The sequence below is a fragment of the Monodelphis domestica genome, chromosome 4 (genome assembly GCF_027887165.1).
Source record: "Monodelphis domestica isolate mMonDom1 chromosome 4, mMonDom1.pri, whole genome shotgun sequence".
NCBI lineage: Eukaryota > Metazoa > Chordata > Mammalia > Didelphimorphia > Didelphidae > Monodelphis > Monodelphis domestica.
In genome coordinates, this window is record NC_077230.1 from 382,152,586 (window position 1) to 382,166,317 (window position 13,732).

The following is a 13,732-nucleotide window of genomic DNA, read 5'->3' on the forward strand; positions in this document are numbered from 1 at the left end:
GAGGAAAATCTGCCTATAAAATGCACAAATAATGAGGGAGTCAGTGCTGCTGTCCTAATCCATACAAAGCCCCAGGGCTTCGGTCAAAGACCAGCCAGCCTCCCGGACTTCCCAAACCACCCGGAATCCGGGCTCGGTGGGACCAGTTGGGATACAGGCTTGGGGAATAACATTGAGTCCTAATCCTTAAAGAGCAGCTAATTCCCATCCTTTTACAGGTGGGTAAAATGAGACCCAGAAAGGGCAAGTAACTTGCCCAAGGTCACCCACATTCGCAAAGAGCAGAGCCAGGATTGTAAACCAGGTCCCCCTGGCTGTTTCCCCGCTCTCTGTGAGCAGTGCCCAGTTTGTTTCTTTGAGGACCAAGCCTCCTTCCCCCGTCTCCCTGCAATTCACTGCAAGCGGTTCCGAGGGGCCGGAGAAAAAGACCCTGAGGTTGGGGAGGGATCGCAGGCAGGAGCCCAATCTCTGAGACTGGGACCAGAGCGCCACGGAGACCACTCTCCCTGCAGGCGAGGAATGAATGAATACTTGAGTTTTGGCTTCCCAGTAACTTTCCCCATTCCTTGCTTGGCCCGGCCCGAGAAGGGGCCCCGCGGGCAACATTCACGCTGACCTCGGTAGTTAGGGTAGATCGCGCTGGACAAAGGGCCTCCTAAGGGTGTCGGCGCTCAGCTGGGACGGCCCCTTAGAGATTCCCCCTACACTTCAATCATCTAAAAGCGTGTGTAGAGGAAATTCCCCTTTCCCCCTAAGAAAACTCCCTTTCCTAAGGGCTGGCGACTTCCCATTTCGTCCCCTCTCCAAACCGATCCTGTTCCCTCCATGGGCAGATTGTCCTCCGAGAACGTGCCTATGACAGAATAGCAGATTAGCGACCAGATGAAGCAAAGACCAGTCATCCGGACTCCCAACCCCAATTCTCCCTACTCCCCTCTAACGAAGGGGAAGGGCGGTGGCCCTGCCAGGTGTCTTCAGTATTTTAGAGCATTTTCTACAGCGCACTGGGCGCACCAAACTGCGTTAACCTAGCCAACCCTTCGCCCTGTCTGGCCAGGGACCCCGAAAACGCAATCTCGAGGTTGGGGCCAACGGCTCCTCCTAGGACACAAGGAGAACGGGGGCCCTAAGCCAGGAAGCCAAGCCCCGACCCAAGGCCGCAAAACGGGTGGCCTCTGAGAGCCCGTTTCCTTTCCTCTTTCTTGGAAAGGCATCTAGGATCGCCACGATGTCCCTAGGTCAGAGAACGGGCGCAAGCGGCCCAGAACCCCGGCCTGGAGGGTCCCCAGCGGGACCGGCTAGTTCCCAAGTCTCCTTCTCTGTCCTTGCGGCCGACTTCTAGAGAAAAAGCAAGCCTTAAAGCAGCGACTTGTTGAAATTTCGTTTACTCCGCGCCCCGCCCCTGTCTGGCTGCTACAGTCCCTGCCTTGGCTTTGAGGATTTCTTGGGGTTATGGGGGGAGGGAGGGAAGGGGTGGCAGGTTGGGGCGTCGGGGTGAGGTTAGAGCGTGGAAGAGTTTGGAAGGACGGCTGAAATTGGGGGTTAGAATAGGCTGGAGTGTCGGGGGCGGCAGGCGGAAGCTTCAAGCCCCAGCCGCTAATTGCGGCCACTTAACTCCCCCCCCCCCCACGTCGGATCCAAGGGGGCTCTAGGAGCCTACCCTGGGCAAGAGGGGAAATTTCGCTCCAGGCCCGAGCGTCTAGGGAACGCAAGGAGGAGACTGGGCTGGGGCCCAGACGGCGGCGCCCACCGGGCTGGGGAGCTGAAACGAGGGCGGGGGTGTGGGGAAAGGGAGGAAAGGATTAGAGAAGCAGTGCAACCTCCGGGGACTTCGGAAGCTTGAGTTTTAACTGGGTCGTTTAGAAAAGAAATAAATAAATAGGGCAAACAGCCCCCTCCCCCCTCATCTCACCCTCGAGGAGCCACAGCTCCCGGACTCTGCGCTCCAACACCCTCCGAGGGCGGTGCCTAGTTGCGGCCCCGCCCCCTCCGCGCTGGTTTTCTTTTCTTAATTTTTTTTTTAAGTAAATCCTTTCCCCAGTAGGCGACACGGATTGGCCGCTCGGGCCGTCGCTCGTGGTCAGCCCCGCCCCTCGGCGGGCCCCCGGGTAACTACCCTCCCTGGGTGGCTGCGGCGCCGCCGCTTGATTATATATTTTTTTAGCTGGTGTCAGAGTCGGCGAAACGTCTGTGGGAAGCGGAGAGCGGGGGAGGGGACGCTGCCGGCGGCTCGTAGAGTTCGGGCCGGCGGGACTCCGCTAGGGGAGAGGCCTCAGGACTCAGCCAGCCGCCGTCGGAATCCAGCGCCGCCGCCGCCCCGTCTCGGGGTTGGGGAAGACCTACCAGAGGGGACGCGCTGATGCTGCCCTAGGAGGCCGGGTGGGGTCTGGGCAGGGGCCGAGGAGAGCGCGCGCACCGGGCGGGCGCTGCAGGCCCCAGGGGAGGCTCTTCGGAAGCCCTGGACAGACCGCGCCCTCGAGGCGAGTTTGGCCGCCGCCTGGCTTCGCTGTCCGCGGGCTGGGGACGGCTCGGCTGCCCCGGCACCCACCCCCTGAGGCCCCGGAGCGTGCCGGGTACAGGCGGCGTGTCCCCCCCTCGGGACTCCCCCTGGGCGCTGCGCAGCAGCCCCGGCGCATTTCCTGAGCGCCTCCGGGCCGTGACCGCTTCTCCTTTTCGGCGTTTCTCTCCCCCTCTCTCCGAAGCGGCCCCCGAAGGAGCCCGCTCGAGCCTCGGGGGCGCGCGCCTCCCGCGCAGTCCCCGCTGCTGCCCCGCCGCCGGCCGGGTGCCCTGACTCCCGCTGTTATGCGTATTCCCGTAGACCCGAGCACCAGCCGGCGCTTCACACCTCCCTCCACGGCCTTCCCTTGCGGCAAGATGGGCGAGAACAGCGGGGCGCTGAGCACGCAGGCGACCACTGCCGGAGGGCCGAGCGGGCGCGCCAGGCCCGAAGTGCGCTCCGTGGTGGACGTGCTGGCTGACCACGCGGGCGAGCTGGTCCGCACCGACAGCCCGAACTTCCTGTGCTCCGTGCTCCCCTCGCACTGGCGCTGCAACAAGACGCTGCCCGTGGCCTTCAAGGTGAGTACTTCCTCCCGACCCTGCAGGACAGGGTACCCCGGGGAGTTGGGAGGGGACCTGCTGCCCCGACGGCTCTCGCTGTCCGAGCGGCTCCGCCCCCGCGGACGGACAGCCAGCCGGGATGACCAGACTCCCGGCCTTTGGGGAGCTGCCGGTGATTTCGCAGAATCTATTTCATTATTGTTTGGGAGAGGAGGAAGTTGCGGCAACCGGGTTTTAAGAGATTTAGGGCTGGCAACAAGGGATCTTGGAGGTTCTCTAGGTCAGTTCTCTCCACCGTCACCCATTTTATATAGAGGAAGCTGAGGGCCAAAAAGGTTGAGGTGACTTCCCCAAGGTCACAGGCCCTAAAGTAGCAGGGCCAAGAATTCATACCCCGGTCTTCTGACTGCCAGTCCAGGACTCTTGGCAGAGTACCCCACTGGTGCTCCTGGCTTGGATGCCCACCCCCCCTTTTACTCCCCAACCTGGAGCCCTAGATTTTTTTTTAATTTCTGCAAACCCTGAGCTGAGATATGGGAACCCCCCTCCGCTGTCATCTGGAGGGATCTTTCTCTGCAACGCGGAGGCAGGAACTGTTTCGTTTTCTTCTTTATTTTTAATTTTTTTAAAAAGAGGCGGCGATGAAATGAAAGCAGGCGGTTTTCCCCTAAAAAATCTGTGTGAAATTCGATCACACACATCGTGAGGATGGGCAGGAGGAAGAAGGGGGAGGGTGAGGACAATAGCAGCTGCTGGGTGCTGATCCACCTGAGCCAATTCATGACCCAGTGAGGCCTTGCCCCATTAAGCAACCCCACGTTGGAAAAAAGGGAGACTGCCCTTTTCTGAGGGTGACATCCAAAATTCCTGTAAAATGTATGGGGGTCAGAGGGGAGGGAGTGGCAGTTCATGGAGGGGGGAAAGCCACTGTGACTTGAATAGCCCCATCATGGGTTGCACTGTCATTCCAGGCTTAAAAGGCATCTTTTGAAATTAAAAGAAGACAGGATGCTGATAGGAAATCTGGCCTTTTTAATCAGACCCCCCCAAAAAATTTTCTCCTTGAAATTATTCCATCTGGATTCCCATTCTCTGAATGCAGAAGTCATGTTCAAGGGACTGGTATCCGGGCTCCCCACCCAGTGGCTAACCCCCTAACTTGCAGAATATGCATACCCCCCTCCTCCCAGCCATAAGGCACTCTGCAGCCCAGTCATTTGTGCCAAGTAGGCAACATCCCCAGCTTCCCCGCCCCCACCCCCCAGTTAGACTGACAGGTGCATCCTAGGCTGGGAAGACCCTTGTATTTCTCTCCCTTTAAAAGCTTAGCTAAAAGAATCCCCGGTTAGAACCTCCTTAACCCAAACACTCCCATGATCCACTCCCTCCCCCTGAAACAAAACAAATTTTAAAACAACCACCAACACCCCCCCCCCAAAAAAACTCGCATGTCCAAGCGTTTGGCAGCTTAAGTCAAGCCCATTTTCTGCAACCACTGTGGCTAGGATTCTAGGGTCACAGACTGAACCCACAAAGCAGGCATTTGTTTCTCCACCTTAATGGCATCAAGGAGGACATTCTTTAAAATTATCTGTTGAGTTTCTTTTGTCATCAACAAACATTATTTTTTTCCCTTTATTTCCTTTCTGTCTTTTGCCCAGGAATGTGGACAGTGTTCTAATTCTTCACTAGGCAGGCTAAGCAAAGTCCCAGCTGTAGATAGACAGAGATTGATAGATGGGTGGATAGATGATAGAGAGAAAGAAAGAACACTTGGTAACAGATAAAAATGATTTTCTGCAACAACCTTATGAGATTGATTAGTGAGGGTGTTCTCTCTCCTACTTTTTTCTTTAACCAGTAAGGAAACTGAGGAGTTTAGAATTAAAATGATTTGTTTTTTATTGGTCCAGTGTATTGTGTTTTTTGCCTCCCCTCCCCTCCTTTATGCTTGGTTTTTGGTTTTGTCATATGGTTTAAGGAAGGAGAGCTGACAGGATGGGAGGAGGATATTGTTTGGGGTTTGCAATTGTAGATTTTTTTTTTTAATTCTCATCAGGTCTCTTGAATAGTAGCTTAGAATGTCCCAGTTGGAAGGGAACTCAGAATAGATCATAGAGAGCCACTTTAGAGATTATGTAGTTCAGAAAACAGTGAGAAGGAGACTTGTACAAGGTCACTCAGAGATGAGGTCAAAGAATATTGGGGCTAGAAAGAGACCTTACAACCACTTAGCCCTGGACCTTCATTTTATTGAGAAGGGACCTCAGACACCATCTAGTCCAATTCCCTTATTTGATGTACGTGGCCAGCCCAGGGATTTTTCCCTTTCCTTTGGGAGGTAAGAACTCTGAGCACTGTAGCTCTCCTTCCCCAAGGGCTCCTCTCCAGGAGATCCTAAACTCTTTTCCCCATTCTTCACAACCCTACCCTAGGTGGTGGCCCTGGGGGATGTCCCTGATGGCACTGTGGTGACAGTGATGGCTGGCAATGATGAGAATTACTCGGCTGAACTTCGTAATGCTTCCGCCGTCATGAAGAACCAGGTGGCCCGATTTAACGACCTTCGGTTCGTTGGCCGAAGTGGCCGAGGTGAGGAACTGGGGTTTATCCTGGCAGGGGTGGGGTGGGGGGCCGAGATGCTCAGGGGAGTTTGGACCCTTCCCCATTGAAGCTGAGGAAAAGGGGCTCCCCAAAAGGAGACGGCTCTGACGAGATGCTGGGTCCAGACAAGGGAGAAAGATGCAGGATGAAACCTCCTTGGGCTTTGGAGCTGGCAAGGACCTAAGGGGTCGTCCCATCCAGCCTCCTCCTTCAATTTTTAGTGGAGAAAACCAAGGCACAGAGGGAAAGGTTCAGCGATTTGCCCGCCGTCACCCAGGTAGTGAATGAATTGTAGACCTGAGATTGCAGACCCAGGTCCTCTGTCTCCAAATGCAGCCACTTTGCTTTGGGATCAGAATACATGAGAAGGGGAAATTCTGGCAGATGAGCTGTCTGGGAGCAAGTGATGGAGGCTCCGGGAACGGGATCCCCTCAGGATGGTGTTGTGTCTTGGGGCCCAGCCCAGCCGGAGGAGGTGAAAAGCCTCAGGGCCTCAGAGGTGGTGAGGAGGCCTCTGCGGGCAGGCTCTGTAGACCCAGCCTCAGTGTGGGTGACAGGCGGTTTAGATCTGAAACCTCCCTGGGACTTACATCGTGTCCCCAGCAGTGGGTAGGGGAGGACAAAAAGCTGGGGGCCGTGGGCCTCAGATGACTCTGGGGAGGCAAGGGACTCCATGCCGCCGGTGGCAGCAAATTATTAGCAGGGCGAATGCCCTCCCTCCATCCAGGCCCTCCTGGGGGCGACGGATCTGCCTGCCAGCCGGCTCTGTAAGGAAACCCAGTGGTGTTCCTTTGCCATCCCCTCCCTGATTCTGTATAAACTGTGAGGGTTTTGATGCTCAGTAAACAGAATTGTGCATTTCATCACCAATAAACAAGGACAGGGGAAAGGCTTTCGTTCCTTAGAAAGGGCCAATCTTGCGTTTAACTGGCATCTGGGCTGCATTTTTCCTCTTTAACTATTCAAATGTATACATCCAAACGTCAAACATATTTTGACTTTTCAGCATTAATTAAAACCAGGGCATTATTTGCATGTAATAACTGTTTATTCGTGCTTTTTATGAAACTGGAATAGTTTACATTCTTTTAGACGTTTCCTGTTCCTGCTGGCCTGATTTCCCGGTCGCAGATTTCTTTCAAACACTGCCCTTAACTGGTTACAGGTTGATGGATGGAAAATGTTTTCTTTTATGAATTAAGCTTTCATTGCTGCGCTAAATTATTCTGTTGGGCTCTTTTATTTTTTTTTTCATCCCCAAATTTCCAAACTGCGTGGAACTGAATCTGAGCCCCAATCTGGGACTCTGGATTCCCTCTCTCTGAATCTGGAGAATATCCTTGTTTTGGATGAGGTGATACAAAGTGGAGCAAAGGCACTCTAACCCTGGACACCCCTCCTCTTGCCTGAGGCTGCCCCTCAAACCTCTCCAGGCCTGACTGTGCCAGGAGCCCTCTCTGCCTTTGGGATGAGGTATATCAAGGCACTTTGGAGTGGTGGCTCCCAGGACCATTTGGGGACCAATCCCTTCTCTGTCTTTTCCCTTTGTGGACCCCCAAGGGACTCGCCTCTCCCCCCATTTCTCCTGTTTCCACAAATCGCCCTTTGTTCCCTCTCATGTATTCACTGATTGATCTCTTCTCACTCCTCTCCCCCTTTTAGTAGCAAATGGCTCATTCGTCTCTCCCTTTCTGTGCCCCCACAATTGGGCACCTCTTCATCCGTGTACCTTTAAGTTCTCACTTCTCCCTCCTCCCCACCCCACAAATCATTCATCTGTCTTCTCTGCCCCATGCAGCCAGAAATTGCTTTCTTCTCACTCCCTCCCTCAGACCCTCAAATTGTTACCTCTCGCTGCATAACTTCAGATTTCTCCCACCTCCCTAGGGGCCCAGGAGTCACCCACATCTCTGCCCTCTCCCACAGCAGACCCACAGATCACTCATCCGTCTCCCAAGTCCTTCTGAATCCCTCCCATCTTCCTCCTATCTCCGCAAATCAATGACTTATCCTACCTACTCGGGAATCTCTGTCCTCTCCTTCCTCTTCCCAATATCCCCACAGATCCATCGTCTTCCCTTCCTTTTCCCCGTGGACCGGTGAATCGATAATCGATCCCCTCTCCTTCTTCTTCCTGATTTCTCCACCATTCTCTCCCCTCCTCTCCTTCCCTTCCCCACTCACTCCCCCGGCCTTCCCCTATTTTTCTCCTCCCCTTCTCTGGGCTCCCCATCGGACCCAATCGCGTCCTCTGCCCGGACATAATCGCTTGAACACCCACGCGCACTTATCTGCTAAAGGAGAGGGCTCGAAGAGAACTGGGTATAAGTCCTGACAGCCAGAGACTTCCCCCCCTCCACCCAGAGCTTCAGGAAGTTGCCATCACCAGCAATCTTGTTTGGGCGGAAGGACCGATAAAACGGCAAACCCCAGCCCCAAGCCTCAACCCCAAAGCACACACAGACACACACATCCCCCCCAAAGGATTTCTGGGGTCGCTTAGTCGCGCGTGGTCCGACGGGAGCCTCTGCTCGTTTTATTCCTCCCTCCCAGGACATCCAGCCTGGTTCCTTTTCTGTTCTTGCCTCCTTTGCCTGCCCCCTCCTCGTGAGTGACTCGTGAGATGCTGCCGGGGGTCCACGGGGAGGGATGAGATGGAAAAGTCAGCGGAACGCAGATTCTTGGCTTTTTTCAGATCTCGGAGCTCTCCCCTCTCTCGTCACCGTCTGCTCCTTGGGCCAGCCTTTAGAGGGAGAGGCAGGGCAAGGATGGAGGCCCAATAGAGAGAGCGTAGAGGAAAAATAGAGGAAAATCCCTCCAGTGGAGGGCCGTGGCTTGCCCAAGGTCAGAGAAAGGACTGGAATTGGAACGCAGGTCCCCCGACTCCTCATTAAGTCAGTCCACGAAGGCAGGCTGTTGTGGTCAGCAGGAAGAATCCTGGCTCCAGACCCCACCTCGGACGCTCTGTGTCTCCGTGTCCTCCCCTGTAAATGAAGAGGTTGATCCAGATGACTCTGGAGGTCCCCTCCCAGCGCTAAAGGCGATCCCTAGATGGGGAAGGAGTCAGGGCGCAGACAGCTGACCCCGCACTGCTCCCAGCCACCCCCTGCCCTGGCCCCAGCGCCCAGCCCTCTCCCAGCCGGGGCTCCAGAACAGAGATGATTTGGGGCAGGGAAAGGTACAGGAAATCCCAGGAGATGCAAATCGTCTGGCAGGGTGGAAGAGGTAGAGGGTTCCCGCTATGAGTAAGCCGGCCTGTGCCTGTCCTGCTAAAGAGATCCATTTTACAGATTGGGAAACCCCCTTTAGAGAGAGCAAGCCTGTGATTGACAAGGGGGGGCAGGGAAGGCAGGATGGGGAGGCGCCTTCTTCCCCAATTATCCATCCCCCGCATCGAGGGAGTTAGACCCGTGGCCGGGGTCCGGGGCTCCCCCACGTCTGTAGGGCAAGCTGCCGGCAGAGACAGAACTATCCCCAGAAGGAAGGGGGCCTGGCAGAGCCAGCACCGGACCCTCTGTTACTTTTTTTACCCGTGTGAGTGGGGCAAATTGATTCCCCTCTCGGGGCTCCCTCTGTAACAGGAGGGGGTGCCCACGAGGTCCCAGGAGGTCCCTTCGGGCTCAAAAAGGGGTGTCTGGGTGGAGGAGGATGCCGAGAATAAAGCCCGAAGGCTCAGGCCTGCCGCCTTCTCTTCCTAAACCTCTATTTTCTGGGAGATGGAGGTCGTGATGCGTGTACTTCTCTTTCCTCCTGGGGTGGTTGTAAGGAAAGTGCTTTGAGATCCTTGGAGCCCCACAGAAATATTTTGTAGCCCCGGAGGCCACTGGATCCAGCCTTCTCGTTATACAGATGAAAACTCGGAACCCCAGAGAGAGCATCATCATTCCTTTATTGATGGCCCGAATGACGATTGCCATTAATTATCATTTACAAGATCTGATATTGATGGAGTACTTTAAGGTTTGCAAAGCACTTTACGGATATATCCTTTGACCTTCTCCATGACCCTGGGACCGAGTGCTGTTATTATCCCTGTTTTACACGTGAAGAAACAAGGCAGGCAACAATGAAGTGACTCGCCCAGGGTCACACAGCTAGTTAGTGTTGGACACTGAATTTGAATTCAGATCTTCCTGACCCCAGGCCCAGGCCCTCTTCACCAGGCCACCTGGCCACCCCTGAGTCTGGCACCAAAAGGGCAAGCTTGCTTTAAGAGAGAGGTGGTCAGACCAGACAGACCCATGGGGATGGATGGTCGTAGGGTCAGACTCACCTCGGCCCACCGGCATTTATTAAGCTCTAGGCTTTGGGGAGACAGAAACAAAGCAAATCTCACACTCTGGGGGTGCAGACATCCTCCAGGCTGGGTGTTGGGGTCCACAGTGGGAAGCCACAGCCTTATAGCCCCCCCTTCCCAGTGTTGGGAGAGACCTGAGCATCTCCCCTCACCACCACCAAGAGATGGGGCGGCTGTCATCTCTGGGAGTGGTCAGGTACTCCCCCTTCCCTCCTTCTACCAGAGCCCCCCATTCCTGCCTTCACTTCTCTCCATGCCCCAGAGGTTGGCCCCTCTCTATCCCTGAGGAGCCCCCTTGGAGAGAAAGCTTGTCTGGGATGGGGTCCTGGGGATGTGTGCCCCAGGGGAGGCCTGAACCCCGAGTCTGGCCCTCCTCCACCTCCAGGAATGGCTTCCAAGGACCATCAGACAGGGTGGGCCTGGAGTTTGCCCTGGGCTGTCAAAAGAGGAACCTAGGCTCCCTCTGGGATGGCAAAGGTCCTTCCAGTTGCACATATTCGTTTTTTAAACATTTCACTTCAGTTTTAGAACAGTGGAAGATGGGGAAGGGGGAGGCAGTGAAGCTTAAGGTTCTGGCCTGGAGTCTCTGATCTCTCTCCAGGCTGCCCTTTTGGGGTCTCAAGTTCCCCCTGGGGAAGGGGAACCCCAGCATGCAGATCCTCCCTTCTCTCCAGCCCCTGGCACGGTTGGGGCCTCCCAGGAGAACATGCTCCTGGCACATCCATGGCAGAACCCAGGAGCTAAGGATGGGGCTAGCCCAGGGCAGGCCGAGGTGAGCTAGCACATGCACTTCCTTTTGTTAGAAATAAATTTATCTGGAGTTTCCCTGGGACTTCTGGAACCAGAGTAATGAAAATAGAGCTTTGAGGTTGGCAGACCCCACCGTCCAAAGATCTCATTCGATCCTCAACCCTATGAGAGGGGCGCTGTTATTATCCTCCCATTTTACACGTGAGGAAACTGAGGCAGGGAGCAGGACCCAGAGTCTCACAGCCCAGAAAGGCCAGAGGCTAGATTTGAACTCTGCGTCTTCCTGATTTTAGCACCCCGTCTTCAGCACCACCTACTATCCCCTGTGCTTTCAACCTATAGAAAGTACATTTTTTGTCTTGGAGAGAGGGTGGGAAGATTTCACTTCTCAGTCATTCTGCTCTAAGGACTCCTGGGTCCTTAGATTTCAGATTTGAATTTTCCCAGGGATCTAGACCTGCTTTCACTCACAAATGCTGTGCAGACCATACGTTTTCCATGATAAAATTAACCTCAATCAAGCATGAGAAAAAGCATACTTAACACCAATTCCAAATTCTTTAGATAGATAGAAGATAGAATTCTTTAGATGATAGAAGGAGCAATTACATTTCTAGATATGCCCGGAACTCCCACTGTGGAAACCCCCTTCGCTGATGCAGCTTGGCACCTTATGCGTACGTTAGTCTTTTTTGGGGAAACCCTCCCCTTCTGTCTTAGAGTCAGTGCTGGAGCAGCAAGCAAGGGCCGGGCAGCGAGGCTCAGTGACCTCCACACACCAGTACGTATCTAGAGCTGTACGTGCAGACACACGCCAGTGTATACATATACTCCTGTGCCCATTTGGTTCACTTGTGTCATCTGTTATATATGCAGTTGTTTGAGTCTTGTCTCCCCCACTAGACGGGGAGCCCCTTGAGGGCAGTACTGTCTGGCATGTATCCCTGACGCTTAGGACACAGTGCCTGGCCCAGATCTGTCCTTAAACACTTGCTAGCTGTGTGACCCTGGACAAGTCCTTTTACCTCTGCCTCAGGTTTTGTTTTGGTTTTTTCAATTGTAAAATGGGAACATTAACAGAACAGCACCTATCTCAAAGGATGGTTGTGAGGATCAAATGAGAGGATATTTGTAAAGTGCTTAGCACAGGGTCTGGCACAGAGGAGATGCTATAAAAATGCTTATTTCCCTCCCCGGTATTGATTAACTGGCTGATTGGTTGATAAGTGCTTTTGACTTACCTTATGTCCTTACCACATTTTAAAAATATAATCATCATATAGGTTTATATGTCCTTTCTTTCCTTCTTTCTTCCTTCCCTCCCTTCTTTCTCTCTCCTCCCCTCCCTCCCTTCCTTCCTTCCTTTCTTTTTCTTTCTGTCTCTCTTCCTTCCGTCCTCCCTTCCTTCTTTCCCTCCTTCCCTTCCTTCCTTTCTCTTTCTTTGTCTCCTTCCTTCCTTTGTCTCTTTCATTCTTTTTCTCCCTCCCTTCCTTTCTCTTTTCCTTCCTTCCTTTCTTTCTCTCTCTCTCTTCCTTCCTTCCTTCTTTTCTCTCATTCTTTCTCTCCTTCCTTCCTTCTTCCCTATCAATTCTAAAACAGATGGGTAATAAAGACTAGGTAGTTGGGGTTAATTGCAAGTGTCCAGGGTCACATAGCCAGGAAGTTGCCTGAGGCCATATTTTAATCCAGGTCCTCTTGACTTCAGACCTGTCACTCTATCTGTGCTCCCTAGCTGTCCCTCTGTGCCATTTCTAATCCGGCTTTGTTTTATATCATTGGGTATAAAATGTTTCCATCTTTGTATTCCTCACATTTATCTTTATTTATGATACGATATTATTCTATTAGATAGATGGGAAGAGCCTGGGATTTGGAGTTTCTCTCTATCTATCTATATATGTATGTCATCACAAATACCTTCTCTGTTTCTTTATTGGTAAAATTATAGAGTTGGACCAGGTGGTCACTAAGGATACTTCCAGATCTAATTCCTATGGTAGGCTACAATTTGTTCACTCATTCCTTGATCTTGTTTATATAGGCTGATTAGATTATTATTTTTTTTTTTGCAAAACAAATATATTTTGAAATTGCTTTTTTTCCCTTTGATCAGTTACCCCCTTGGGATAATTCTAGCAGAGGGATCTTTAAGTTGAAGGTTAAAATGAGTTTTGCAATTTCCACTGAAAATCACCAGACTGTTCTCCAGAAAGATGGTACCAGTTGGCTGTTTTACCCATAATGCAATAGTTTTCCTGTTTCCTCACGGCCTATCCTGGAGGAAGGATTAGATGTCCACTGAGACTAATGATCCCTGCTGGGAAAATCAGTGTGAGCTGGCACCTTGATGTTCTATGACTCTCTTTGCCCATATGATGGGAATATCATCTCTTGGATCTCTCTCTTTCTCTTTCTTTTAGAGATACTTCCAATGCATGTTTTTATTGTATTTTCTTTTTTAAACTTTTTGGTCTACCATCTTCAGCTTTCCACTTTCTACCCCTGGGAGGTGAGGGGAAAGATTATGTTTCCTTTTCTCCCTGCCCAAGTTATCAGTGAGACAGAGAGCCCGTTTATTCCTTTCCCCCCAAGCATACCAAACATTAGGGTTTGTAAGAAAATCAGGAATGAGAGCTCCCTTGGCTTTCTAGTGGGTTAAAAATCCAGGATCCAGGAACTTTCACTGGGCTGTGGTGGCTTAGTCCGTACCTGTAGGTCAGTCTCTTCATACTTTGCTCAGCCAGGGCTCGATTTTCCCTTCAGCATTTCACAGGCTCACCTTACATCAAGCACCTGCTAATTATAGGAGCTCCAAGTGACCCCCATCCAGGGGATGAAAAAATATTCTTTCCCTATATGGACCTCTAGCATAATCTTGGCGGGAGATTACGATCCTGCCTGCAGTGGGCATGCAAAGGTGCTGGGAGGTCAGACCAAGGTGACGGGGGGGGGGGCGCAAGGGCGCAGCGCATAGAGCCCTGAACCTAGCATCAAAAAGACCTGAGTTCAAATTTACCCTCA

General features: G+C 52.7%; 1 protein-coding gene across 1 annotated transcript in view; it reads left to right on the forward strand.

The window, feature by feature from the left end:
* Positions 1-2,138: 2,138 nt before the first annotated feature.
* Positions 2,139-13,732, forward strand: part of RUNX3 (RUNX family transcription factor 3) — a 35,181-nt gene continuing 23,587 nt past the window's right edge. The window contains exons 1-2 of the mRNA XM_056795528.1: positions 2,139-3,078; positions 5,496-5,652. Coding sequence (XP_056651506.1) covers positions 2,803-3,078; positions 5,496-5,652 — 433 coding nt within the window. The 5' untranslated portion in view covers positions 2,139-2,802. The remainder of the gene's footprint in view (positions 3,079-5,495; positions 5,653-13,732) is intronic.